General features: G+C 46.7%; 1 protein-coding gene across 1 annotated transcript; it reads left to right on the forward strand.

Moving 5' to 3' along the window:
- The first annotated feature begins 375 nt into the window (after positions 1-375).
- On the forward strand, positions 376-22,749 carry LOC146197239 (kinesin-like protein KIF12). The gene is made up of 16 exons (XM_084596452.1): positions 376-458; positions 1,500-1,572; positions 3,831-3,958; positions 4,571-4,640; positions 5,312-5,446; positions 5,699-5,831; positions 7,252-7,494; positions 9,235-9,353; positions 10,124-10,228; positions 10,712-10,792; positions 14,755-14,900; positions 15,617-15,724; positions 17,741-17,807; positions 18,680-18,801; positions 19,661-19,830; positions 22,430-22,749. Exons 1-16 carry the CDS (start codon positions 406-408, stop codon positions 22,468-22,470), a joined length of 1,794 nt encoding a protein of 597 aa, XP_084452578.1. The 5' UTR covers positions 376-405; the 3' UTR covers positions 22,471-22,749.
- The last annotated feature ends 1,359 nt before the right edge of the window (positions 22,750-24,108 follow it).

Genomic DNA, 24,108 nt, shown 5'->3' on the forward strand with positions numbered 1-24,108 from the left:
ACTCCACGTATTGTTGGTGTGTAATGTAGAGCTCGGACCGGAGAGAGTTCCACGCAGCCAAGAAACTTTACTCATGATGGATTGGGCCTTATATAGCTCCGGAATAACATTTGCTTCCTCGGAAAGCTTCAGTTCAGTCATCCGATAACCACTTGTGATGGATGTGCCCCGATAGTGTTCTGCTATATGAATACCTCGGCTAGGGCTCTAAAATGTATGCAGCTGCAGAGCCTTCTTGTGCTTTGCCCTGAATAACATGTCTAAATTGCGGCCCCCATAAAAAAAGGTCACTGAGTAGCAACTTCGCAACTGTAATCAAACGGAACATCTAGCATTTGTCCAATTCCTTCTGTCTTCGCGTGCCTGTTCCATAGGCCCAGCACGGCTTCGTCCCAGGACTCTTTGATGACCCTGAATCCGGATGAATCCGGAGGGGACAACATCAACGTCGTCGTCAGGTAAGTACGTGGATCTGTTCACATAAATCTGTACTGCCAGCCAGAAACGAGTAAATTGAGAGTAGCTGCAGCGTTTAGTCCTAGCGACGAATAGGTGTACTTTCTGCAGAAATGGTTATGATAATTTTGGTATCTGTTTTGAAGGAGTACTGATTGGTCATTTTAGGGACTAATTAATGCTCTACATCAGTGAGTTAGTCTTTGAAGACTATACCTGTGCACGCCTTTTCTTTCGGTTACGTGCAAACAGTGTTCCTGCGTATCACGGAAAAGTCTGTTCGCAGTACACCTGGCTGCTATGTGCGGTATCTGTTATCAAACACTGAGATATTATAAAATGAAAATCTGCTGTTAAGTTATCGGCAATCAATCATGATACACAGCTCCGTGACAGTATCTCTATTATGCGTGGAGCAAGCATAGCAAGAAACGGTATCATAGATCGCTTCCCATTGTCGAATGCAATTTTTGTTTCTTAAACTACGCGACTCTCCACTGTCTATGCGTGCCGTCCGCGGGGTTAAATATAGTTAACAGACGCTGAAAGAACAGCACTGGCAGATATAAAGTTTATCGGCTTAGGAAAACAGCCCAATTTACTCACTTCAATTCACGAAAATACACATTTCATGCATTCATAACCGAAAGATGCAAAAGGAAAAGCAGCACAAAAAGACGATAGAAGAGTATTTTTATAAACAATTTAACAATCGCAACAAAAATTCATATGAACTTCATTAATGCAAAAAGCACTCGACGAAAAAAAGAAAGGAAAATAATGACACCACGAGCACACAATGTCCACTACTTAGAGACAAAACCCTGATTTGCCTTAACGGACACTGTTTTAATCGTACCGTATTAAGTCACTCAAGACCACATAACAAAACCTCGCAAGCTAAGTTTACGTTTCTCAATATTTGTTCGCCTTCAGCTACGCTGGTTTGTGCAAATCGAGCGCGATGTTCTTGCTGCTTGTCGTAACCTCAAATAAGGCACTTCCTCTTTCTTTCTCCTACCTGTCTTCCACTTTCGTCACAGGGTGCGGCCGCTTACGCCCAATGAGAATGCGAAAACCCAGGCGCTTAACTACCCGGGGGAGGGACAGGTGCTCGTGAGTACTACATTCGCATTCCTTCCTCTGATGCGGAAATATGCGTAACGTGCCAATCCACGCTGTCAGTGTAGAGCGTTGTCATGACGGCACTGCTAGGTAGCGACCACAAAAACGGTATCTCTGAAGTCTCCCCTATCGAGTGTACTTTGCAGAAGTAGGCATAGCGATCATCGGCCAATCATGCATCTATATATTCGGCCCGCTCCGTTCTTATGTTCTTTCTTGTAGGCGCATATGCAAATGTGCCAGTAAATTTCGTAACCGTCGTTCCGCCCAACCAGGGGTTGGCGCGAACTGGTTCGTTCTCCAGGCAGGGACCCGTTGCACCACCAGCGGTGCTGCTCCGTCAGGGACGGTTATCTTAACACAAGACTGAAGGTTCTTGACAGATGAACTTGATTATGAGCTTTATGTAGTACATCTATTTACATATGTACACTTTTACAAGATTGCAAAGACATGGCAACAGCTGGAACCTGTTGGTCGGTCTTCCCGGGAGAGACTCCCAAATTCGGCAGAGCCGATGGTGCAGAGCACCTACCTAAGACCCGATCCAACCAAGAACACCCAACGAACCTTCGGCAACTTCAGTTTACACCTCGGGTTCACACCCCTTGGCCCGAGCTATCCAATCACTGGCCATAAGCGGCGTGATTGGGCCAAGAAAATTCACCCTTGCCCCGTGCCCGGTCACCGCTGTCTCCAGCGCTCTTCCCACACTGAAACAGTACAGGCAGGTGACCCATGGAGCTTCTTTTCTTTTTTCTTTTTTTAGTTTAAGGGGAGTTGACCCTGTGAGCACTCTCGAAGATGTTTGTTCCCACGCATCTGGCACGCACCTGTCTGACCATCCGCGGACGACACCTGTCTCCTTCGCTTCTACACAAGAGACGCTGCCGACGCTTTGCGGCGCATTCTTTCGAACGAGATAGGGAGCGGCTCCCGCTTCCCATTCAGGAACTCGAAGGGGATTAACTAAGCAATGCGCCACCACCTGCGCGCTAGGCGCCGGTTTACTCCCCAGCCTCTTTTTTTTTTTTTCGACTTCCAGTCTACAGGGCAATGTACGCCCCCGCGCGCACCTTGACGATCCCTTACAGTGCCTCTTTTGATACATCGCGCAGAATGTCAAGCCAAAGGGGCATTATGATTTCCTTCACTCAAGAAATGAATGAATGAACGAATCAACGATCTGTGTTTGGTTAAGGGGAAGGAAGTAACTGAACTTTAGGACTCTCTATGACACGCCGTGCTTGATGATCGTGCTACCTCTAGACCGATATAAATATTCATGCGAGCGCAGAAATTGGCTAGGATGTAATACTTAGGAGCTTCTTTAAGCTTCCATAGAATACCCCATTTATCCATGCTATTGGACTCGATAACAAAAGAGTGCCCTCGGCCCAATTTTTCCTCTATCATAATCTTATGTTTGGTCTCATTATAAATCTGAAGTAATGCGCACTGGAATCGAGGAAAGGAAATTACCTCACCCAAAACGCGCAGGTATCAAAAACATTTGACGGACCACGTAGTACATGCACGAACACAAACGTTGTTGGAACTACGGCGTGCCTGGTGTTCTATTCTTGGTAGTTCGGACATTGCATATGCAGCCGTCCTACTTCCCTGCGGAGAACTCTCATAATTGAAAGTACGCGGTCGTGTAATCAGTCGTTACAATACATACATTCCTACATACAAGAAACGGAATAAGTCATTCGCGGCGGACTTGCATTATCAGCTCAATAGTTAGACTATTCGCTTTTGCAGTGCGTTCCTATATATAGAAAAACTTGCATCTGTACAAAAGGGACAGGGGTATGTCTTGTACGGGACGGAATAATACGAGCGTTCCTTTCGCTCGATTGTGCTCCGTCATCTACACCTACCATGACAAATATAGCTCAGCCAGCCTTCAAGAACCAATGATGGAAGATGGTATAAGCCGGACTAAAACAAATCAAAATAGAAGATTTGCACCATTCCCACTCAGGTTGGCTTTCAGTTCTCTGAACAGCGGTAAGAACAGGCAGGAGTGAGTGTATTAGAATATTAGGCTCCTTCGATTAGGCAACATATTTCTCTGCGCAGAGTTCTGTCTATCCCATTGCTGAGGACATACAAAATCAAAAAGCGTTCTAGAGGGTTTTCTGTAAAGTCTTGTGAGCGAAGTCTGTCGCCCCCGATAGCCAGCCGACCGTACGGATCTCTTGATCAGAAGTGGAGAACAGGGCTAATGACTCAATCCGCAGGTTACGGAACCCGCTGGCGGCCAAACCAAGTTGTTCACGTTCACCGTTGTTTTCGAGCCGGAGGCGACGCAAGAGGACGTCTTCGAGCACTGCGGTATCAAGCGGCTCATCGATATGTCTCTGGACGGGTGAGTGAAGCCTCAATGGAGCTTCCTAAAAGGAAGGTGCCTGGAAGGAAGGTGCAGAGCAGTTGTTTTTTCATGCTGTGTGCCGTCTCTATTCTTCGCTCCTTCGCTCACCTGCTCAAAGTAACATGTCGAGGAGTGTATTTCGTTTCCGTTTCGTGTTCTATAATGTAATGGACTCTGGTCACTGTGATAAGCTGATTCATTTTTTTTTCGGGCGAAGCTGTCCTACACTGAAAAACTATAATTATTCCGTTATTCTTGCTGTCATCCTTTTTTTTTATGGCCGATCGATGCCTCGTACAGAGACTGCGCATGCGTGTGTTTCATACGAAAAAAAAAATGGCACACATTTGCATGCACTGAGTGTGTACCCGACACGAATAGTTTAATTTGCAGTGGAACCACTTGGAAGCAGTGCAGCATTTGGGTAATTGATGTGAAGCGATGCACATCTGTGCTGTGTTTTTCTCTCTTTGTGCACAATGATTACGCATTGGAAGATACCTGCATGCGTCTACGTGCATTTGCACGATGTTTTCAGCCTGCAATGACTGCTGTCAGATACGAAGGCTACGGGATAACGATGCTATGACGTATCGTTTTCTATCCCAGGTTCGCCAGCACAATCATGGCGTACGGCCAGACAGGCGCCGGCAAGACTTACACGCTAACTGGACCCCCGGTATGTTGGGGAAGTTCGTTCTTATGAGAACATGCATGAGCATGACTCGGGCACGACATAATTTTCAACCCTTTCCGCGCTGCATACAAGGATGCAGTCATCTGTCACAACAGTATTGCTGCTCAAAAATGCATCAGGTGGTGATTCACATGAACGCTAGCCTTCCCTCTTTTTTTTTTTTTTTTGCGCTGAATTTCAATGAATAATGTTATAGCCACACCACTTACGTCGTGATATATCTCGACCGAGCGGTCCTCGCCAGGCATGCCCCCAAGGTGTTTTGAAAACAGCAAGTGTATTTCGGTCCGAGTACATGGTACCTCATATACTAGCTTTCATGAGGCAGCTGTATAAGCAGATGAGTGCCAAAAGACTGCGCTTATATGCAAGTGATGCCGTCAGTAAGGAAAAGTGTGCCCTAGCAGCCCTCAGCGGCAAGGATGAGAGGAAAAATCTGGCTCTTCGACACGTTTTTTCAGTTGTCCGCAGTGACAATCTGTATCCCAGAACTGCCACAGTGATAGTGTTTTAAAACGTCTGCTATCTAAAAATGAAAAGATAGTGATAGAGCAATATTTACCGTTCGTAGAGCCTTTTTGATCAGTAATTAAGGGGAGGAGGGTGGCTCGTATAATGGACAGTCATCACGAATCCCAAATATCATCGCGCAGGATCTGCCGGGCGGGCAAGCCAGCGAGCCGGGCATCATGCAACTGGCGTTCGGCTACCTCTTCGGCGAGATCACACAACGCAGGGGCGTCGAGTACGTGGTGCAGGCCTCCTACCTGGAGATTTACAAGGAACACGTATGACCCACTCTATTTCTGTGCAGATTTGGGAGACGCTTTTGAAAGGAGCGCTCAGATTTTTATCAGAATTAATATCAGAGCACGGTGTAGTTTGGCTATTAAGCACCTCTTGTAAAAATCTCAGACTGTCTTCTCGTGTTGAGAAGTTATGCAGACAATTACATATGCCTTCACTTCAGCGTCTCCCCTTGTCTCATCTCACGGCACCTGCTTTGAGTTTAGTGCGGCGGTCTTGTCTTTCCCGAGCAGGTGCTGGATTTGCTCAACCCGTCTCACAAGGCACTGCCCGTCCGGTGGTCCAAGGACAAGGGCTTCTACGCAGAGAATCTGTTCGTCGTCGAGTGCGAGGACCTCGGTGACCTAGCCGGCGTGCTGGAAGAAGGTGAGTCCACCCGCAGCTCCTTGCACACAAACGAGCCGTGGTGAGCGCTCGCTCTTACATCGAGTCACTCCCTTTGGCACATCGCTCTGTTCAGTGCCCCTTGCGATCCCGACACATTCTCATCGGTTGTGTAGCTGCTGATCTTGACCACCGGGCGAGCTGTTATGTTGACGGTATAGAGGCAGGATCAGCCAGAGGGAGATCCTAATGCTGCTTATCATCGTAGGTATAGTGACTTCATCTCAAAGTGAAGCTATTGAAAAAAAAGTGTGGCGTAGCTGAAGTAAAAGACGCGAATTGATTAATAAGGCAACATTACACTCTAAAACATTTTACGCCTTAAAAGGTACTTTAACACCCACGCTTAAAAGCGATTTATACCCTCATAGGTGTCAAAAAGGTGCTCGCGGATCATTACACTCACAATAACACTTTTTCTACGCCCTTTTTGTTAAGAAAAAGGTGTGGCAAAGGGTGTTGGAAGATGTTGGAGATGGTCTAGATTTAAAAAAAAAAAACTGCCGGAGTTTTCTTCGCGCGGCCAGTCAAGGTGCGTTGGTGTTGAGTGAATGGCTTCGCTCCTTTTATTGCGATAGCAATACTGCGCCTGGTTTCGAGCCGTCGCGTATCCCCGGCGGACGCCGTGTTTTACCTTGGCACCGTCGGCGCGCCGCGCGCTGCAGCGGCGCCGCTGCCGCGCCGAACAGATGGTTCGCCGCTGCTTCGGCCTCGCCGTGTTTGCTTTGCTATGCAGACTGCTAAAGAGAGGTGTCAGCGACAAGCTGCGGCAAGGAAGCGACAACGTGCACAAAAGACAGTGGAAAAACGTGAAGAACGTCGTGCTAAGCGTCGTGCACAAGATGAAGCTCGGCGACTACGTTCTAGCTCTCCGAGTGCTTCCACCTCGTTGGCTACTGATGAACACACGACTGCTCAGGAACGCCGCAATGCCACTAAGCGAAGACAGCGCGCTGATGAATCGCCGGAAGAACAGTTGTAACCATTGTGTCATGTGCTACTCTATAGCCAAATTATCGAACCACACAAGCTACGCCACAAGCGAGCACACAAGCGTAGCCTTGCTGCCATTGCGTTATTGCTAACGCAATTTACCAGGCTTAACCAGAGCTGAGCCACTGCCATTTTTTTTAATGAGAAGCAGGCATGGAGAATTAATTGTTGAAGGCAACTTTAATGAAGATTTTTGAAAATGTTGCCAGAATACTCCCTGCGCGGCTAGCCAGGGTACATTAGTGCTGAGATTCACGGCTAACCTGCCAGTCGCTCTTTTGAATGAGAAGCAGGCTCTGCCTGGCATGTACTCCAAGGTCGGCACTCGTGGCTGCTTTGCACTAAATGACCTGCTGCGCAGACACTGGTAGACGTCGGAGCATCATTCAGCTCAACCATCTTTTTGCAGGCCGCAAGAACCGCCAGGTGCGAAGCCACGAGATGAACGAGCATTCGAGTCGGAGCCACAGCATCTTGACCATCAGTCTGTCGTCGGAGGTGCGTGACCCGGACGACCCCAACACCTTCATCCGGCGCCAGGGAAAGCTGTCCCTGGTCGACCTCGCCGGCTCCGAGAAGACGAAGAAAACGCGCAGTCGTGGCAACACGCTAGTCGAGGCCAACAACATCAACAAGTCGCTGCTTGTGCTAGGTAAATGGCGGAGCTAATGGGTTTTCACCGCTGCCGTAGAAGACGTCCGTAGTTGTATACTTTGCGGATACCGCTATGTTTACAAGAGTAGATGTCAAAGCACCGATTGAATTAATCTTTGGGTTAGCATCCAAAGTCCTTTAGCAGCGATGAGGCTTCGCAAATCGTGAGCATTCACTCAAATCACCTGGTCTATCGTTCGCGGAGACGCATGGTCTTCAAAGCTGCCGAGTTTTACTATGTTGGTTACAAATTTTTGCTTGATTTGCTTACGTACCGTTTATGTGTGTTCCTTTGCTGATAGACATTCAGGATTTTTTTGGCTCAGTGAAGCTGTTTCTAGTAGCTTTTCTTCCTTGAAATCTCTCTAGGATATTTCCGCTTCTCTTGAAATTGAACTGAATTGAGATCCGTCAACGGACTCCGACTGGGTTTGCTTGCAGCGATGATGACGCCGCGAAGGAGGAGGTGGCAGGGTAACGAGGTTTCGCATTTAAGAGGGAGGGACGCAAACGAGAAATTGTACATATAAATCTTTTTCTCTGTTTTTTTTCCCGGCAAAACCTTCAGGGAACACATGGTTGAAAGCCTCTTAAAATAAAGCCGCCACTGGCAGAGGCCGGGAAGAAGAGAGTGCATAAAGGGGCGGAACCATACAGCGTTGCGGAGACAATAAATGCAAGCTAACGCGTATTCGCGAGGCATCGGTGAGGCAAGCTGCAGCAGATAGGGCTCCAAGAAAGAAATAGAAAGAGAGAGCGTGCTACTACTTGTCAATCGCGCTGCAAGATACGTTCCGCACTCATGCGCTGGTCTCTTCCAGCCGTCTCGAAAAATAAGGCTGTGACTTAGGCAAGCTGGTACTGATTCATGGTTTAACTGTTCAACAGCACAGGAAGGCCCGACAACAGGAAAATTTAGTTTTATTGCGCGATATAAGACGGAGGATCTCTCCAGTAGCTCCCCCGTATCCCAGATAACTTGAAGAACATATACTATGATGAGGCTGCCCAAAATACAATTTTAAAAAATAATATGCCAACACACAAAAAAGAGTTGGGAGTAAGTGTTTCTTCTGTGATATGGCATGATATACAGTATGGTAAATGGGACGCCCATAAGCGACGCCGACTACGAGGGACGCCGTAGTGCAGGGCTTCGTCAATGTCAACTACCTGTGTTTCTTTAACGAGTACTGACATCGCACAATACATGGATACCGCCACCACGGTCGCGATCGAACCTGCATCCTCAGAATCAGCAGCTGGGCGCTTGTTTTGTATTTTTTTGTGTGTGTGTTGTTCGCACCAGGACTATTAAACCATAAGTTAATTATGAACATGACTGCAACATTTGTTTGCGTTTCTTTTAAGTAAATGATAGCATGGCTTTGTTTTAGGCAGCTTTTTTCTTAGCAATATACCCACCATGACTTTTCCAGCTGAATGCAGCGCGAATCAGTGAGAACATGCTTAGTTCTTGAGCAAATCTGTCGTATTGAATTCAGTATGAGCACATATTTCCGTCTCGCACCTGGTCAACCCAGCGCTGTTGTCGTTTAAATGACAGCAAAAGCAGCAAAAGAGTGATCGGTTTGTCCACAACGAAAGCGCAGCGCACACTACTAGCCTGCGTGTCAATATGCACGCAGTGTTCTCTGGAAAAGTATTGGTGCAAAGCAGCCCCTGACATATTCACTTTGCCGCAATTCCTTTTCTCGCTGGCTCCATTGCTCGGCAGGCAACTGCATATCGTGTCTGGCAGATCCCAAAAAGCGGACGGGCCACATACCGTACCGGGACAGCACGCTCACCAAACTGTTGGCCGACAGCCTCGGCGGCAGCGGCATGGCTCTAATAGTGAGTACAAAACCTGCAATCTATTCTTCAGCGCCTCCTCACGGAGGGTTGCGTTAACGTCCATGAAAGTTGCTGTCTTTTCACATTTCCAAAACAGTTCTGCCCGTAGAAGTTAACTTTGCATTCACATCTTTTTAAAATTCGTCTTCTTTCCCACTTCCTGCGAGCATCACACAAAGCTCCGCGTATGAGTAGGCCTCAGAAGACGGACCGAAGCCTTCTGCTTTATGTGCTTGTCACCTTTTCGGCGTGATCTCCGGCTTTCTACGCCAGGCGTTATACGATATGGTTGCCGCTGCTTTTCACGAGCAGCTTTATATTGAGCCCATACAGTTCTTATCGACAGATTTTCTACGACACTTCCGTGGTTTTAATTTTCGTTCTTACCGCTGTTTAAAGCGACTAATTTGGTTCTGTGTGAAGCTTTTTAAATAAATATATATTAAAATTATATCGCTCAAAGTGCGTTAAAGAACACGCGACAGAGAACCACGTTTCAAATCATATCGGCATCGTGCTAGTTACCACGGGTATGTAAAAAAAGCGAGTTCAATAACAGATGATGAAACGTAGGAGTAATGCCTCTCTAGAGATATAGCCGTACGAGGGTACTTTGTGAGCCTCGTGCGACGCTGGGCAGAAAATTTCCTGCTTTCCTCGATATTGTTATATTACCTCTCGTTTAAATTATTCTCCCTTCCTCTTTTTTTTTTTCTTTTACTGGGCCGTTGCACACGACGAAGCGTACCATCTCTCATCCCTTTACGCAGATCGCCTGCGTTTCTCCAAGCGCTTCCAACGCTCACGAGACAATCAACACACTACGCTACGCATCCAGAGCGAAAAGGGTGAAAACAAAGCCCATGGTTCGGATGGTAAGCCCGCCCTACACTGTGTTGCGCGCGCAGTCGTACAGATAGAGCCCTTTTAAATTAAACTCACAAACCTATCTGCCGTTCTCAATGCCTTCTTTTTCAGCATATACATAGTGTTTTCCGAAATTTCCCCAAACAATGAACTAATTCCTAGCATGCAAAAAGGTTCAAACATGCAGCACGGGCATCCCAGCGAAATTAGTTCACATTCGTTTGCCTAAACGGCAGGAAAACAATGGAACATCGACGCGTCTGTTGTTCGCTTCGATGCGAATAGCTAAAAAAAAAAGCATTATAAAAAACAGACTATGTTTTAATAAAGCAGGTTAGTTGCCAGAAGTATTTCTCCGTGTATCTTAAAAGAGTGCGGCTATGTATTTTAAAGGAATAATTTGTCGTACATGCGTTACAGTTTATTTATTATATTTTTTGGACTACGTTTAGATCGTCATGAGCGAAGAAGCGCCTTTGATCGCTTTGCAGGACCCTCGGGAGCTGCTAATCCTCAGCTTGCGCCGGGAAGTGCGGCTACTACGCATGGAGAACAGCTATCTGCGGCAACAGGTATGTACGGGCATCTTTTTGCATATTTAAACCACGATTTGCCAGCTGTTCGAAAGTTCTCTTTTTTTTTTTTTTCTGACGAGAAAAAAAAAATCGAAGCAACGCAGCAGCTGCGATTAACCTCTGAAATTTGAACCTGGCTTCGAAAGAACGATAATAACTTCATGTACGTAATAACCAGCCGTACTATTCTATTCTTTTCGAGTAGTCTATAGCACTACTGCAGCCTTCTTTCTCTTTATCTTATTTAATTAAATTGTGGAAATGACACGCGAGATTGTTGAAGCTAGCCAGGGGTTTCCGGCTTCGTATCTCTGACTGCTATTTGTAAGATGGAACCAAGTCTGTATTACTTCCTGGCAGAAAATTATTCTTAAACTCCCCAAGCCACCCTTTCCTGCATTTGAACCTGATAGAAGACATTATTTTCAGTGATCATGACAAATAGCAACTTACGTCAGGCGAACAGGTAATGACGCTTGCACGAGACGAATTGCAGTAACTAATACAGATTGCTCTATCTGTTATTTTTAAGCACACAGTATGGGGCGTTCAACATTTTCGAAACTTGATAACGAACTGCATGGGCAGTTTTATTCACTTTCGATGACTAGCCCGACGCTTTTCTGCGAAGTGCCATTTTCTTCCTGTAAAGCGTGCACCGACACAGCGCTTTCAATCATGCGGGGAAGCTAGTGTAGAACACTACAGTGCTAGTCTGCACCACCGAAATAGCTTTTACATTATGATACAGAACCGCTGTTTACTCATCATGAAAGCAGCTTTCCCCTTTATCATCATTATATGGGCACTTTTCGCGAAAGCATCTCTAGCTTGGGTATGTGTAATGAACTGCATGGGCAGTTTTATTCACTTTGGATGACTAACCAAACGCTTTCCTGCAAGTGCAATTTTCTTCCTGTAAAGCGTGCACCGACACAGCACTTTCAAGCATGCAGGGAAGCTAGTGTGGAACACTCCAGTGCTAGTCTGCACCACCGAAATAGCTTTTAAATTATGATACAGAACCCCTGTTTACGCATCATGAAAGCAGCTTTCCCCGTTATCATCATTATATGGGCACTGTTCGTGAAAACATCTCTAGCTTGGGTAGGCGTAACGGGCGTCTAGCTATGGAATTTGTTGTTTCAAACGGCTTGCTGGAATCCGTCAAGAAACGTTAAGCCGGACACTCAAATGTATGCGTATGCGCGGACCCGTATACCTGGGTATTATGATCGAAAACGCAAGTCAGGTAGTTAATTTCTGTCGCCTTTTCGCTTATGAAGTTGACAGTGCCAAACATGCATACAAATCGGGCGTCATTTTACTGTCAAGAAGACGGCTTCGATGACTTGACGTTTAAGCAGCAGCTTTCTCTCTAACTGATGTCTTAAGACGGGCATCACAGCACCGCAGATGCCACGATGTAAAACGATCATCCGAGTCGCGGAGCAGTGCATTCGGTTACTCTTTCGACGCACTTATTTCCGGTGTACCAGCACGCTTCCAGTACAGTTTTGCAACGTTTCCGAGACAACCCAATTGACTGGGATGCACTGCAGGTCATTAATGATTAACAAGATGTTATAACACGTCAATATCTCACAATGTGACATAGCTGATGCAGTTGCTCCATCAGCACACATCTTCGGAGAGTGTCCTCTGTAAGCTGGATTACGCATCTCTAATTTGCTACCTGCCAGACCTCATCCTGATCATCGTATCGCAAGGAGGCACTTCTCTATGCTGCTTTGGTGAGAAAAACGTCCGAAATTGTGACGGATCATTCTTCCCATGCTTCCTACGGCGAGAATCCCCAGCTCCAGTCTATTAACATAACCTTAACGAACGCGCTTGAGCTGGTCCAACTTTTTTTTCCTCGTAGAAAACCTTGCATTACGTACCGACACCTCACCAACTGCATATGTCATGTCCTGCGCGGGGAAAGGTTTTTCTTTAATGAGCCCAAAACGAAGTGACAATGCGTGTAGCACTTCTGAGCTAAGGCATTTTTCGGCACATCTCGAAGGATTATCCGCCATTTCCACTTTGAAAGAACCTGGAAGAGCACGCGCTCACTTTGCGCTTTGCACGGTGACAACGAGCACGCATGGGCGCGGCTACACGAGCGAGTGCTAAACTAAACACTAAAAGAATTGAACACTTTGCGATTTCATCACGCCCGCCGCCGAGCGATGACGACAGAGCTTCAATGCCGTTGAGATCTTGCGGTTCTGAGTTCGCTTCGTACGCCGACCACACGCATGATTCAGCACTCGTGTTTCAGTGTAACCTTTCTATCCGTCGTCTGTGTTGCGCCGTTTTAATATACGAATCTGCTCATTCTTGACTAAGCCCGCCAAGCTGCTTTCCTCGTATTTCGACGGCAGTTTCTCAGTGAGACGGCGAAATTGTTTTCCTCGCTAAATCTCATAAAAAGCTTCAGCCATGGTAGCTGCGCGAATTCGCAAATGGTGGCGTCATGAGTAATTGGCTTTCGTGGAATTTCGCTGGTCATAAAAGCGTTCTTTTTTTTTTTAAATGTCATATGTACTGTTATTTGACGCTAAACTATAATTGTAGCCCGACTTGCTATTCTCCTTTAGTGTCCCTTTAGTGCACTGTTGCAGCTGTTAACGGAAAAAAAAATTATTACTTTTTTATAAGCAGTGTTGAGATTCCTGCACGAACGGGTTTAACTAATATTTTGGGGCCCTCTTTGGCGGCGCGCGGACTGCTTCCTCCTCGTCAGTTTCTATTTTCCTCTTCCCTACTTCTTAAGCATGCGGACAGAGTGCCCCTCCAGAATGCAGTCGCTAGGCGTTTTCTTTTCTGTTTCGGGGTGCGTTAGCCGGGTCTTTAGAAGTAATGACAGTTGCGCCTGTTCGTTCCCTCCACCAAAGGTTCTCTAAAGATAAGTTGAAACAATTAGCGAACAAAATGAGGACACCCAAATCGAATGTTTCCGTTCGAGCCGGCACTTCTGCGCACGAAACGCGAACGAACGCGCGAAATCCCCCCCCCCCCCCCTTTTTTTTTTTTTTTTGTCAGAAAAGTCTGAGGTCAGCGTAGCTTGCATTGTTGGTGTCAGCGCTGCGAGCAAAAAATCAGAAGCTTTCCTCTGGCAAATGGCTGGCTGGTGGATGGCAGGTGGCATGGATAGACACTGATTGGTCCGCGGGAAGTGTGACGTCACGATACCATATGACACGGCCGAGTTGGCAGGTGTTGTCAACTCAGCAATTGCTTTGAAACGGGGAAGGAGGGGGGGGGGGGGGGTGCAATATGAACCCTCCGGTGTCTTTGGATACCGATTCAGGTGCGTTACTCCTAAGTCACTGGGGCACATTGATGCAGCTCGGTTAAAACGGGGCTGTATAGATATCCATGTCGTGTGATCTTCCACGCAATATATATTAGCTTACGACTGTATGATGATGAGTGTGTGTGTGTGAGATGATAGAGGCAGCAATTACGGAATTAGTGATAACTATAAACACAAAATCTTGCTTTCAGGTTTTCCTCTGCAAAACGAGATGACGAGTCCGAAATAGAAAGAGCTACAAAGAAGAAAAACAAATATAAATTACTTAGCGGTTGTAGTCGAATACCACGGGTTTACTCAAGTATATAGTAATGTCTAACGCAGCGGTTCTCAAAATATTTTTTTCCCTGAGGCATCCCAAGAGCCATTATTATGTGCCAGGAAATTATTAACCGGTTGTAGGCAAATACCACGCAGTGATTCATATATCCTAATTCTCGTAAACGAAGAAAGCATGAACTAATAAATATTTAATTTTTAGTCTCTTAGGCGACGAAAAAGTGCATGTTTGTGAAGGGTGAGTGTACACCAACGAGGATCCGCAAGAGGAGCCGCGGACGGGAGCCATTAACGTTGTTGCCTGTACGCTTAGAGGCGGAGCCTAAATGTCCCACTTTTTTTTTTTTTATCGCAGATGCTGAATGGTGGTGGCCAGCTCCAGTTAAGCAACGTGCTGGCCGTGGGTGGTGAGCAGCCGGAGACCGAAGTGGCCGATCCAGGAGACGGCCGTGACGAGAAGGCGTTGCTGCACAAGTACATGGCTGAAAACGAGGCGCTCAGGCGAGTGCACGAGTGCTACACATGAATAGCACGAATGGCCGTTGAGCGCACCGCTCCGAGCTCCCCTTGCGGGAGAAGCTTAATTCCCGCTACTTTCGTGTGTGGTTAGAATAACTGTAGTATATAAAAGCAGTAGTTCTGCGCAACAGTGGTAGTTTTCAGAAAAATTAGTCTCTCTCAGCGGGATAGCGACATTGCCTCCGATTACACCACGCCACTCGTTATTTCTAAACGGCAGTATATGGCTAGAAACACCTTAATAGCTGACCTAAAAGGTAAAACACACCACAGAGTGAAGATCGTGCATAATTTGCGTGGTGCCAATTTCGAGAAAGGAAAGGAGAATAAAAACTTTACTTTTGAAAAGGAAGCTTGAACTTTTTGTGCGTTCAAAATAGAGCGCAAATCATTGTTCCACGGCACTACGTTTTATGCTGTCATGCGTCCCATAAAATTATTCTTATCTTTGTAGCTAAATAGCTTTGCTTAACCAAATGATGTAGTAGTGTACCTTCGAGAAAACACACTGACTTAGGTTTTCGTCGACGCAGGCGTGAGTCAGTCAAACCGACTCGAACGGCGTACAAATTCCACAGGCAGAATACATGGTTTTATAGATTGCCCCCAATGACAAGTTGAGGCGACGTTTTTCCACAAGCTTAAAGAGTTGACGCGGTTACCGCGATTATTTGACGGTGACGCTCATTCGCTCGCAGGATCGAGAATGCCACGATGCACCATATGCGGGAGATGCTGGTCAGGGACCACGAGCTCGTCTGTAGGGAGAACGAGCGGCTCACCAAGAAAGTGGACGCCCTGGAGAAGTGAGTGCTGGATTATCTCGCCCGCGCTTGCGTAGACTACCAGCGGATCATTCCCAGTCGAGTTCCAGGAATTCCTCGTGTTATGTATTGCATACATCGTGAATCATCGCGGGACCACCAAAGCCAATGCAATGAAGCCAAGTAGCAGCGGTAGTTTGCGATCATGGAGTTTCTTACTCTTACCTAGAGGGAAAGCTCTGCTGCGATCTATGAGAGTTTACATGGAGTTTCCTGACGACCAGTTCAGCCGCCATGGGCGCTCAAAGCATCATGGGCCGGAGAGCTACCGAGTGCAGAACTACAACTTTTGGCCAAAACTGATGCAAAGATAAATGTTGTTCTACCGTAAATGATGCACTATCATTCAATATTGTGACTATAACTTTCAAAAATGGAGAGAAACAGCATGTCAGTGTGAAATTTATCCAATATAAGCGATGGCTCTTTCTCCTATTGGCTTAGTTTTTAGCAGCCCAAATACCAATATTTCGCACTTAATAGGTACCCTTTAAAAGGAAAAAAAAACGTTTTGGAATTATTTATGGTTGTGCAATTACTTAAGAAAGGTTTTAGTGGCATTTCGGGAAACAGAAATCTTTTATTGGCGACGTCTGCTTTTGAGCCTTCGCTACTACGGCTTTTGCGGTCTATGTACGCACCTCGAGATGATGATGATGATGATGATGATGATGATGATGAAAAAACATCATAGTAACGCCACTTCATGCATCCGAGAAAACCGACTGTCCCGCAACAAGTAGCACACCGGTCCATGATTCTTAGCGCGCCCATGGTGGCTGAAGTGCAGCGCCCTCAGCTTTCCCTCTAGTTAGTGTAAGAAACTCTATGGTTGCGATAGTTTGATACGTTGTGATATGTTCCACTGCAATGAAGGCGTCAGCGCCAAGAGTACGTGGAAACAACTTAAAGGGTTACTACCTAGTCAAGGAAGGAAAGTTGTTTCCAAGGATCCGTCCCATTCTCTTTGCCAGCCATCTGTCAGCCGTACCCAGTCAATGTTTGGAACACTCTACGCCGTAGCAGCTCTGCTAAGCGCATCTGTAAGGTATATACATTTAGATCTCACTGAGATGAGAAACATATTTCAGACCAGAATGAGTACGCTAAAATGAACTGAGAAGTGTATTTAGTGGCGCAACAGGACAACGCAGAGAGGAGAACATGGACAACTGTACTCAATGCAGTCTCTACACACTACGAAAGCTCTTCCAAGAATATGAAACAACAAGCCCACCATAAAGTATTGCTTCAAAAAGAACTGTTCTTCTAATGGTTCGGAATAATTGTCTCTTCACATTTGTTGCGTATCCTCTCATTTTTTTCTAATATAGCTGGCTTACATCATGCGAACTATTCATAAACTTATGCTTTTGCATGAACCGTCTCAAAGTTATTACTTCAAGGCATACTGTTGAATTTACCAAGCTTTACAACATGAGCCTATAAAGAGCTTATCTCTGGCACTTTTTCGTCGCATGAAGTTATCGCCAGTCAGTAGCATACATATTCTGGTGAAACCCGCACAACCTATATATTCCGCCCATTACCTAGGCCCCTTATGAATTGTAACGAAGTATCTATTACTGACTGCTAGCCCAGCATTAGGCAACTTTGAATAAGCGAAAGTTATGCAGTATATACTTTAAGACGTGTCGGAAAAATAGGAACAAATAACGAAATGAAAGCAGGCTGCTTCGCATCGAATAATGGTGTATCTAAGAGAAGCAAAGTTGGGCCAGACGACAGCCGAAAATGGCTTCGTCAGCGCTGCTAACGTAACATTGCGGCCTTATTCACTTACTACATGAAAGCACGCATCGCACAAAGTCACTCTTATAAAGCCTATTTTAGTATTTAACCATGCATATAAATGTATTGAAAGACGGGGCATGAAAAATGTTGCGATCGCGAATCAATACCAGTACTGCGTTTATCTGCTTCCCTCTGTGCTGACACTGGGAGAGACCCGACTTAAGCACGACGCCACTCGTGCAGGTCCCAGCCGCAGCCGGAACATCAGCAGCAGCGGCCGACCACAGCCGAAAAGCCCGTCAAACCTCAGGTATACAGCTTCTTGGTACTCACCCCGGAGCCACCCCTTGTTCCACAAACCGGATAGCACCAACACCACCTAGATTAGGTGGTGTTGGTAGGACACATAGGAGCGGACAACTGCATCATTTACGAAAAAGGCATATACTCTGCAATGCGGGTTTTTTAGGTAATAGAGAGATTTAGCACGTCGTGATCCGCGATCCGCTACCGTGATCCGCCACCACGCGTTCCACTGCGCATGCCCCAATCACTTCGATGCCGATAGATGGCGCCACATGCTGGATGCCGGCACATAGGCCTGCCGCATTGGAACCAATCAGCTTGTACGCCCCGCCCACGAGCGGTAGAGGGTCACGGTGGCGGATCGCGGATCACGGTAAGCTAAATCTCTCTAGCCCACGCACGGTAGCGGGTCACGGTGGCGGATCGCGGATCACGGTAAGCTAGATTTAGCTTACCGTGATCCGCGATCCGCCACTGTGACCCGCTACCGTGTGTGGGGCGCACAAGCTGATTGGTCCCGATGCGGCAGGTCTGTGTGCCGACATCCAGTATGTGGCGCCATCTATTGGCGTCAAGGGGGGTCTGGGCATGCGCAGTGGAACGCGTGGTGGCGAATCACGGATCACGGTATGCTAAAACTCTCTATTTTAGTTGTGAAGCTAGCGCATCTGTTTGCCTTTTTCGTGTGGCGTTTCTCATGTGCCTCCGCGTAGTCTTTGTCTCATTTCTCACGCGATGTTTCGCTAGAACTTGGTCATGTACAAATCATCTACTTCATATTGTGTACTCCGTTTTCCGAGATGATTCGGCGACGCGCGTAAAGTAACATCTTGCATATCCACTGCCCTTACCGCCCACCTCCCCGCACTGCCGCAGACGGGAAAGAGCCGTGGCAAGGATTCCAAGGCGGCCAAGAGCAGCGCCGCTTCGGATAGAAGCGTACAATCGACGAGGGAGTCGCCCAAGCTGTCGCCGACGGTGCGCAAGATTGGCAGCAGGTGGGACGACAGAGCACAAAAAACACACGGTCATAAGACGCATGCACTTGCCTATCATATCAGTGCTGTATCTCTGATTGTAGAGGAAACGTCAGGAGTGGGCTTATCCAAAAAATTATCACATATTGCATTTTCCTCTTTTTCTATTTAACTTTCTGCTGCGCCCTTCTCTTACTGCCGTTCTCCTCAATGATCAGGGAAATGTCACCAAGTTTCGTCAAAAATTTATTTTCTTCATTCAAAGCGCCCCGCCGGGGTGGTATAGTGGTAAGACGCCCGACCACTGTCCGGAATACCCGGGTTCGAACCCGACCTGGCGGCTGCGTTTCGATGGAGGCGAAGCGAAGAGGCGTCCGTGTGCTGTGCGATGTCAGCGCACGTTAAAGATCCTCAGGTGGTCCAAATTACTCCGTAGCCCTCCACTACGGCTCCTATTTCTCGCTTTTCACTTTAACTCCCACCTTCCTCCCTTCCCTTACGGCGCGGTTCAGGTGTCCACAGACTCAAGTGTGACAGATACTGCGCCTTTCCCTTCCTGTGAACCAATTAGTATTATAATTCAAAGCCATTTTTTCCTCTCTTTCTCACCTGGACGCATGATAGGGCCTCTAAATTCTGTTCTAATTTCGAGACGAGTCCATTAGATAAAAGGAACCCTGTAAAAGGACGCAGAGTCGGCAGACTGCCAGCCGCACGACGCTTCGTGTTTGTGATGTCATTGCACACTAAATGACCACCTGGTTTCATGCCCATGAATCTAAAGCCTCGCGTTCCAAAACGCAGTGGAGATTAGCCGTGACTTTTCTGCCAGTCGCGGTCGACTAACACCACCGCTGGTCTCATTAATTTGCTCGCGCAGCCTGAACGACGTGGTGCCGCAACCCGATCAGGATGAGAACCGACGCAACTCGTGGGGAACCAGCGGCATCCCCGTACGACTGCGCCAGAAGCTGTCGGCACACCCACTGGTGGCGGCACTGGCGCCACGGCGCATTCGGCGAACCACTTCCAACAGGGTCTCGCCTGCCGGTGCGTTAACTTTATTGATACATTGCAGTCGCCGCTCGAAAGTTATATCGCGAGCTGCCCACCTCCACCCGGTGTAGTTACACTGCCGCAGTCTAGTTTCTCTCCGTTGTAGGATCGAACTATATGGTGCGGGTTCAAGTGCAGCTCGCAACTCTCTTGCACATCTACCACCCCTGCTCCACACTACATATTTCGGTTTTTAAAGAGAGCTTTCTTAATATAATTTCCAGCTGCTATATGTTTGGATCCCTCGATTGCTCTGAGGCGCACTTCTCAACATTGAGAGGTGTGTCAAAAGCATTTAATTGCAACCACGTCATTTGTGCAAAGCTTAAAGGTGCCTGCTTCACTAAAGGAACAACACAATGCAGAAACACAATGAGCTATCGCTGAACAAGTGAAATTTACTGTGGCCATCAGCTTTGTTGGACTAAATAGAAAAATTTGTCAGCCGCCTCCTCCCCCTCCCTCCTTCGTTTTTTTTTTTTCCTGAGGCTTATGACTGAAGAGCTTTTTCTTTTTCGTTTGTGTTTACTTGCATATGCCTGTTTCGCCTCTACTGTACGGACCTAGGCATGGAAGAATGCATTGGAAAGGACAGTCAGAAGTTTTCCCTTGAAGAGCCGTAGTGACCTCCATACCTAACATCATTTTTATAGCAAAGTTTTGCGGTCTACTAAATATGTACATACTAAATATATATAACGCTATTTTCAAGCCGTAAAACATTCACTTTTTATATCAATCTCCGTGTTATGCTACTGTTGGGAAACAGTTTCTTAGGAACACTCAATGAACCTGCTTGTCTAGGCGTGCTGTAAATTGCGCTAAAGTCTCCTAAAGCTGTCTAATTTGTCCTTTACATTAAACCGCGATTTAAATTACAAGACGTTGATTACAGTTTAGCAGTAGTATCGTACGTTATACGTAAAGAAGCAAGAACGATTGATATCAAACTGTCACTTTTAATTTTCTTCAGACGTTTTGCTATGTCTAGACCGCAATGTTTTTACATCTGTTTTGAGGAGTTAGATATGATGAAATTAAATACTACTTAACTGTTGAAATTTGGTAATTTCAGACAGTAGCCGCGCAAATTTAACCACTTGAAGATAAAAGTCAGGCTGCGAATGTGGTCAGTGCAATCGATATTTCTTTTAAGTGCAAAGCGCCCACCTTGAGGCAGCGCGCAAAATGACACGGGAAAGACGAAAGTGACACCGCACACAGCCGCTTACTCTTAAGTACCGTTTATTGAGTGGTGATCAGGTACAGGACAAGGTTCGTGACAGTAAGAAGCTTTTTCCGCTCAACGTGCACGTACTGATGCCAGGAACTGTTAAATATCGACGACCAGTCTGCTGTCCACCGGCTATACAGCTGCGACTCAATTTTCGACGCACTAATGACGGCCTGAGTACCACCGCTTTTTTCCGTCAATATATGAAAGACCTGGTTTCCTTTCCGCGGAATCAACTATAGGTCCTTCTTCCAAGCGTCCACTGCACGCGGCCGGCGCGACTCTATCGATCTTCAAGATTTTTTCGGACAAAAGCACGGCCGATTGTTTAGAATTAATATCTTCTGCCCTTATCCTATTTTCCCCCGGTAACATGGTGTCTGCATCAGATCCTTTATGCGATTGTCGGCGACGTGCTTTCCGTTGATAATTTTCTGGTTCTTTTAAATGTGACATTAGATGATCGTAAGGTGCTTTTTAGCTATGCTAAAGGAGTTCAATGTCAGTAAATTTCAAGCAGAAGTTACCAGGCCATAGGATCTAATCTGGTTTTTAGCCTTGGAAGGCGGTTCAAGAGTATACTACACGTGCTGAGAGTCGTTAAGTTGTCGCAGTCTTGTTCCACTGGATTGAAAATACTGAAACAAATTTAGACCTTCATGTACGTCATCGAAGTCTTGCACGTACTTGCACTCGACACAGTTTTAGCACTCTTCCACCGAGCTTGTACGGCCGAAATCTCGTTGGAAGATAGACTTGAGTAAGGTAAAGCTTTAGAGTAACGAAGTCTACAGCGCCCCCCAACTGTCCCCACCGAGCAGCAATAATTCTTTCCTTTTTCTTCTCCTTCTTCCTTCCCTCTTCTTGGAGTAAAGAAAGAAAAAAGCTTTGCAAATGGTCAACTGGCCGAAAGGGACAAGGACGTCTGCCGCATAAGATGGCCGCGGCGCAGGGCTGAATTGGCTGGAGAGGTATAAATGGGAAAGGCCTTAGCCCTGAAGTTGTGTAGTCAAGATGATGATTATGTCGAAGCGTAGTTATAGTCCAACGGCTGTCCGTTGTCCTTCGCTCTATGCTGCCCGTCGTTTTGTTTTCTGATATTTTTTTCCGCGTCGAAGTGCCGACTTGGTTAACGTGCAGTTCTCTAGCTCGTGACCTGTGGCGAGTTCTCACATCCGCGTACGCATGCAGTGACCAGCCCTGCAGTCGAAAGGGGCTCTCAGCCCATGGGCTATATTTGTCAGAAAACGAATTCGTCTCTCAAATACCACTGGAGGTCGCGGCCGGCGACAGTGATGGCAGCGCTCGATTTGGAACTTCACACTCTGATTCCAGCTTTTCTTACCTATCCACTTGCAGATATGAAGAGGAGCAGCGCGTCGCAGACGGGAATGAACTGAGGGGCCCAAAGGAACGTCGCGCGGTGGGACGCGTCGGAAGACCGTCGAAGCTCGCCTCTGCATCGAACACAGGATGTTCCTCGTTAACCTGTACGAGCAGGTGGGCGCAGGCATTGAACCATTTTTGGTGGCTCGTAAGCATCTGTCAGCACAACATAAGATAATGTAAGATGAAGCTGAGGTAGAGGGCGAATTCGCCGACTATGGTCCTCTGTAAAGCCATCCAGGTCTGTTAGGAAGACACTTGTGCAATTCTGAGGAACTATGCAGGCAAAAGAGCAGAGCTAATTTGTTTACCACGGGATGCAGGCAGTTGTGTACTTCGGCGCGGTGCCTCTCTCCGCTCGAGTAACGTGGGACACCCTGTAAGCTGCACTCCGGGCACAACGTTAATTAACCGCACATTTAGGAGACTACCTTTGCCGCCGTTATGCCGTGGAATCTCGATTATGCGGATTTCTCAAGACGTCGCAAAATATTATTGTGGTCATAAACAAGCGATAACCTGAATACCAAAATGTAGGATCTAGCTGATACCCGAAATTGTCATTTTTGAGATTGTGACAGTTATTCCAGCCATCCCGTTGTTACGAAGTCGCCAGAACGATTACCAGACTCGATGGAGACAACCTGACCAGCAATCTTGCATGCTGCTACCCGAGATGCTGCTATATGGCTGTGGGGTTGGTGTGTCGCGGCCTGAGGACATACATTCGCTAGATTCTGTCCGTGCTCTGTCAGTTGACGTTGATGAGTCGCGCCGTAGACAAAAGTACGAAAGACTCGCAACCTTACTTTGTATTTTTCTTTCCTTTATATAAAAGAAGAGCAGATGGTCTGCGCTGAGACGAAGTCTGCATTCCGAATCTTCTTTTTTTTTTCTTCTTCTCTATTTTCCCGAGATTGCGTTAGACTGTGCACTCGTTATGGCCGTAAGCTAAAATGCCAGCAATCTAGGGCTCGCACCGAATCACTGGTACCAACATGTGCGAAGGAGTCATTTAGACAAGGTGCTGATGCTTTCCGTTTGATGTGTCTTGGAACAAGCAAGAATCCGCAGAGCAGCGTAATTAAGGTATATAGGCTTAGGATGCCTCCGAGCAGCAAGGTTAACAGCAAAATAAACTATGGAACCAACAAACTAAACTCCTCGGAGAAGGTAACACACTGCTTGAAATGCCCGCCTCGCAGCGCATACTTTCTTCAAAAAGATCTTTAAAAAAGTTAAAAAAAAAAAAAAACAAGTTAAAAAAAAAGTTGAACCACCTCGTAGGCAAATGTCGCTGTAACACATCTTGGGGCGAGAAAAGTGGTTAGACATGCTCCTTCACTTTTTCTTTTTCATGGAGTCTCGCCACGAACTTATTCTGGCGAACTCTTTTTGAGACATTTGAAGCGACCGCCCGTCGAGAAGACGTTTGTACGCTAAATTCCCCAGTTGCGAATGATAACGCTGTTTCATCGTCTGCTACGGACGGAAATCTCGTTACGCGTTTTGCCAGGGAAGAATCGCCCTCTGACAAGCCGCTGTGGGGTCTGCCCGTAGACCCAAGTGCCAAAGTAAATTGTTCGTCGTCAAATAAAGTTTTGTTCGTTTTGTATACAATAAAAGCCGATGTCTTTGCGCTCACGAGTCCT

This window comes from Amblyomma maculatum, chromosome 3 (genome assembly GCF_055883805.1).
Source record: "Amblyomma maculatum isolate TAMU_Amacu chromosome 3, ASM5588380v1, whole genome shotgun sequence".
NCBI lineage: Eukaryota > Metazoa > Arthropoda > Arachnida > Ixodida > Ixodidae > Amblyomma > Amblyomma maculatum.

What these genes read in the sequence shown, in the direction of transcription:
- LOC146197239 (XM_084596452.1), top strand. Translation starts at nt 406, where the DNA reads ATGACCCTGAATCCGGATGAATCCGGAGGGGACAACATCAACGTCGTC. An exon ending in AAAAGCCCGTCAAACCTCAG is followed by an intron (nt 17,808 to 18,679) that starts GTATACAGCTTC and finishes GCACTGCCGCAG; the next exon opens with ACGGGAAAGAGCCGTGGCAA. An exon ending in GTGCGCAAGATTGGCAGCAG is followed by an intron (nt 18,802 to 19,660) that starts GTGGGACGACAG and finishes TTGCTCGCGCAG; the next exon opens with CCTGAACGACGTGGTGCCGC.